Source organism: Sardina pilchardus, chromosome 20 (assembly GCF_963854185.1).
Source record: "Sardina pilchardus chromosome 20, fSarPil1.1, whole genome shotgun sequence".
NCBI lineage: Eukaryota > Metazoa > Chordata > Actinopteri > Clupeiformes > Clupeidae > Sardina > Sardina pilchardus.
This window is the reverse complement of record NC_085013.1, coordinates 22,474,678-22,478,336: the sequence shown is the minus strand read 5'-3', so window position 1 is coordinate 22,478,336 and position 3,659 is coordinate 22,474,678. Positions and strand designations below refer to the sequence as shown.

General features: G+C 53.3%; 1 protein-coding gene across 1 annotated transcript; it reads right to left on the bottom strand.

Annotated features, from left to right (window-relative positions):
- si:dkey-87k14.1 (leucine-rich repeat transmembrane protein FLRT2) lies at positions 1–2,693 on the bottom strand. Its single transcript, XM_062523255.1, has one exon. It carries the CDS (start codon positions 2,549–2,551, stop codon positions 560–562), a length of 1,992 nt encoding a protein of 663 aa, XP_062379239.1. The 5' UTR covers positions 2,552–2,693; the 3' UTR covers positions 1–559.
- Positions 2,694–3,659: the final 966 nt, after the last annotated feature.

Here is a 3,659-nt window from a genome sequence, read left to right as displayed (position 1 = left end):
AGGAGCCATCTGATATTATCTACAGAATCACGGAAGGTTTTTATTTTCATGTGGTAATCAACACGGAGTATACAGCTGTCATTTAGCTTATCTGTTAATATACTGTAGGTTTATTATTCATATAACAAAAATCTTGTGATTTTTCCTATTTGACCAAAGTACCATATTTCCAAAATGCTCAGAGAACAAGGTAAAAATAACACATGGCACAGTCAAAAGTTCTTTTACGTTGTGCCCTGTTTTCCAAACTATCAATGCAGCCAAAGCACCTAGTACAGTATGTCCTAGTTTCATGAGAACGTTTGCATTTCAAACACATACTATTTTGCCACAACAATTTGTGCAAAATCTCAACCACAGAACAGAAAAAAGAGAAGCTTTTTTGAAATGTTTGTTGATGCGAGAGGAGAAATCGGCAAATCATAGACCATGATGCACTTCACCAGTGTACACAAAGAGCACATATTTGTGTATTTTTTTTTTTTTTTCGATTATAAATTAAATATCTAGAGGCGCTTTTGATACAAATGTACAAACGCTGCCATTCCCACTGAAAAAATCATTTTGTGTGGCAAACATCTGAGGGTGGACCGTTGGTCTTGTTATATCCTGTGCTAGTTTTCCCAGAGTTGCTCTGTGTCGGACCAACGATAGTCCCGTTAGTCGTGTAAATAGGCTGTATGTGAAAAGCCCCTTTCAGGAGCTGTTCGTTGTTCAAGGACACTATCTGAAAGCTTGTCTCTGTCATTTCCAGGATGGAGTTGTCCTTTTTCGTCCCCGCCTCGCAGTAGTCGTCTTTCCGCCGACCCCGGCTGTACTTCCACTTGGACGAGGACGGGCTGCCTTTCCTGTGCATGTGCCAGCAGAAGACGCTCAAAAGCAGAACCAGAACCAGCACGACGGCGCCGCCGATGAGCCCGGCCAGCAGGAGCGGGGAACTCGGGTCCTGCTGAGTGGCCTGCTCGGGCCCGACGGCGTTGTTCGCCGGGTCGAGCGCCGACAGCGTCGAGACCTCAGAACACACCGTGTAGCGTCCAGGGGAGTGGTTGTTAGACGCATCTAAGGGGGCGACGCAAACGTGATAGGTGGATTCGGGGTCCAGGTTCGCCAGTAAAATCCCATTAAGCTCCCCGGCCGCCATTGTCTCCTGCGTCCTCTCATTTACCAAACGCTCGCCCATTTTGACCGACGTTATTTTATACGCAGTGACACTGAAGGTGGCCAACCAGCTCACCTGAACACAGGTGTGATTGACCGCAGCGAGAGACACCTGCAGTGGCTCCTGCCACGGGTGCTCCAAAGAGTTTGTAGCATTCTCCCTCTCTACGTCTCCCCTCAATGAGGGGGGCAGGGAGGCGTGGGTCGTGGGTCGTGGTGACGAGAGGGGTATTTGTGCCACTGACGCAGGGGTGGTGGGAGAAGGGTGAGTTTGCAGGTGTGGGTGAGTTGGCACCCACACTGTACTGCCCGGGCATTGGACGTGGTCCAGGTTGAGCTCTCTGATTGCCATCCCGCGAAAACCCTCCGGGGTTTGGCACATGAAGCCGCGCACGTTGAGGGTGGCTGGCAGCGTCTTTAACCACGCCATGACCCACTTAATTCCGCAGTCGCAGTGCCAAAGGTTGTTCCGCACGGTCAGCTGTCGCAGGCTGAGCAGGCCATCAAAGACCCCCTGTGTCAGCCCCTGCAGCTGGTTGCTGGAAATATCCAGTTTCTCCAGGCGGTGGAGCCCCGCGAAGGCCCCCACAGGGATCTCATTCATCTGGTTGTCCTGCAGGTTCAGCTTCTCCAGAAAGTCAGCGGGCAGATGGGAGGGGGGCAAGCTCAGCGAGTTGCGCGCCATCGACAGCGTCCGCAGGTTGCCCAGGCCCTGGAACGCCGTCGGGGCGATCCCCTCATCCGTCAGCAGGTTCCCGTCCAACAGCAGGCTCTGGAGGGCGGTGACGTTCTCGAAGGCCTCCTCCTCGATGACGGCGATGCGGTTCTCGTCCAGTCGCAGCTCCTTGAGGTCGGCGGGCAGACCGATGGGGACGCTGCTGAGGTGGTTCTTGGTGAGGAAGAGGAACCTGAGGCTCGCCGCCTCGCGGAACGCGCCCTCCTCCACCCCGACGGTGGAGATGGAGTTGTCGTCGAGATAGAGCTCCTCCAGCCTCAGCAGCTGAGCCAGAGCCGCGCGCGAGATGGTCTGGATGTTGTTCTCCTGCAGGTGAAGCACGCGCACGTTTTTGGGCAGGTTGAACGGGAACTCGTCCAGCTGGTTGCCGTACAGGTAGACGGTCTCCACCGAAGCCACGTGGTGCAGCTCCAGAGGGAAGCCGGCGTTGTTGATCTGGTTGTTGTGCAGGTAGAGGATCTTGTAGCCCTCGCCGATGCCCAGAGGAACCGAAGTCAGGCTCCTCTCGTTGCAGTAGACGAAAGCCTTGTCGCACCGGCACTCCTCCGGGCAGGAAGCGCTGCGGCAGAACTGCAGGTGAAGACCGAGCATGATGGGAATCCAAGGCCTGATGAACGCAACAAAGTCCTTATTCCACACACGCACCTGTAGCTCCATCTTAGATATGCAACTGCCCAGGCCAGCCGGCGCCAAGTGCCAATCACCAATCACCAATCACCGCAGACGACGCCGCCCCGGGGAATAGGAAAAGTCAAAACAAAATGCCCCCTAGCAAACACAAGTTTCTGTATGCACTTGAAGTGTGGCCTGCTGCCGCTCTTGCTCTGGCTCTGGCTGCTGCTGCTGCTGCTGCTGTGCTTGCACTACGTGCTGGAGTGGGGAGCGGGTAATCCTTTCGATAATTGCCTGTCCCGAGCGCCACGGTGCAAGAGCAATGGTCTCATTAACTTCCACGCCTCCTTCGCTTCCCTCGGTCCGCCGCGGCCCGAGCTAGGGGACGATCGCGGGGCTCATCACATTTTCAACGCCGGCGCCCGCCAGAGGGGCCGTTCTACGCGCTCTCTGAGCGGAGCGTGACGCGGGGAAGACGGAGGCTCGTCGCTGAAGCGTCCTCAGCGGCTCTGGCCGCACACGGGGAAGGCGAGCCCTGCCTGGGCCTGGGTCTGGGTCTGGGGCTGGGGCTGTCTCCGTCTCCCTCTGTCATGACAGTGGGCTCCAGGGACCTGGTCCAATAAAATAAAACAAACACATTTTGTCCAGGAGCAGACGCACAATACCAGTGCTGTTGGTTCTAGGTTGGATGCTACTCGACTACTGCCATGTCAGATACAGCATTTGGTTTATGCTGATTTCCATTTTTAAATGGCAACAATTTATACACACACTTTATTTTTTATTTCATTATGACATAAGCTGGGTTATGTAAGCATTTGATCCGTTAAAGTACAACTTACAGTAGAGGACGATAAAAGTCAACTCATTTTTGTAAAGAACAAGGGCCAGCAAGGGCACGATTGGTAAACATCAGATGAAACTTCAGATGAAAAAAATATTGATTTTTAAGTCCCTAGACACACTTCAGGTCAAATATCAACATGATGAACATGCTTCACTGCCTCGCCGCTCACAGTGCAGCCGAGCAAGCCCAAGGGTATGTCATCTCACAGTAAAACAATCCTATCATGGCGTTACATATGCACCAGAACCACACAGCTGATCGTATTGGTATTAATACACTCGTGTCCAGAGACACAGGCACAGACAT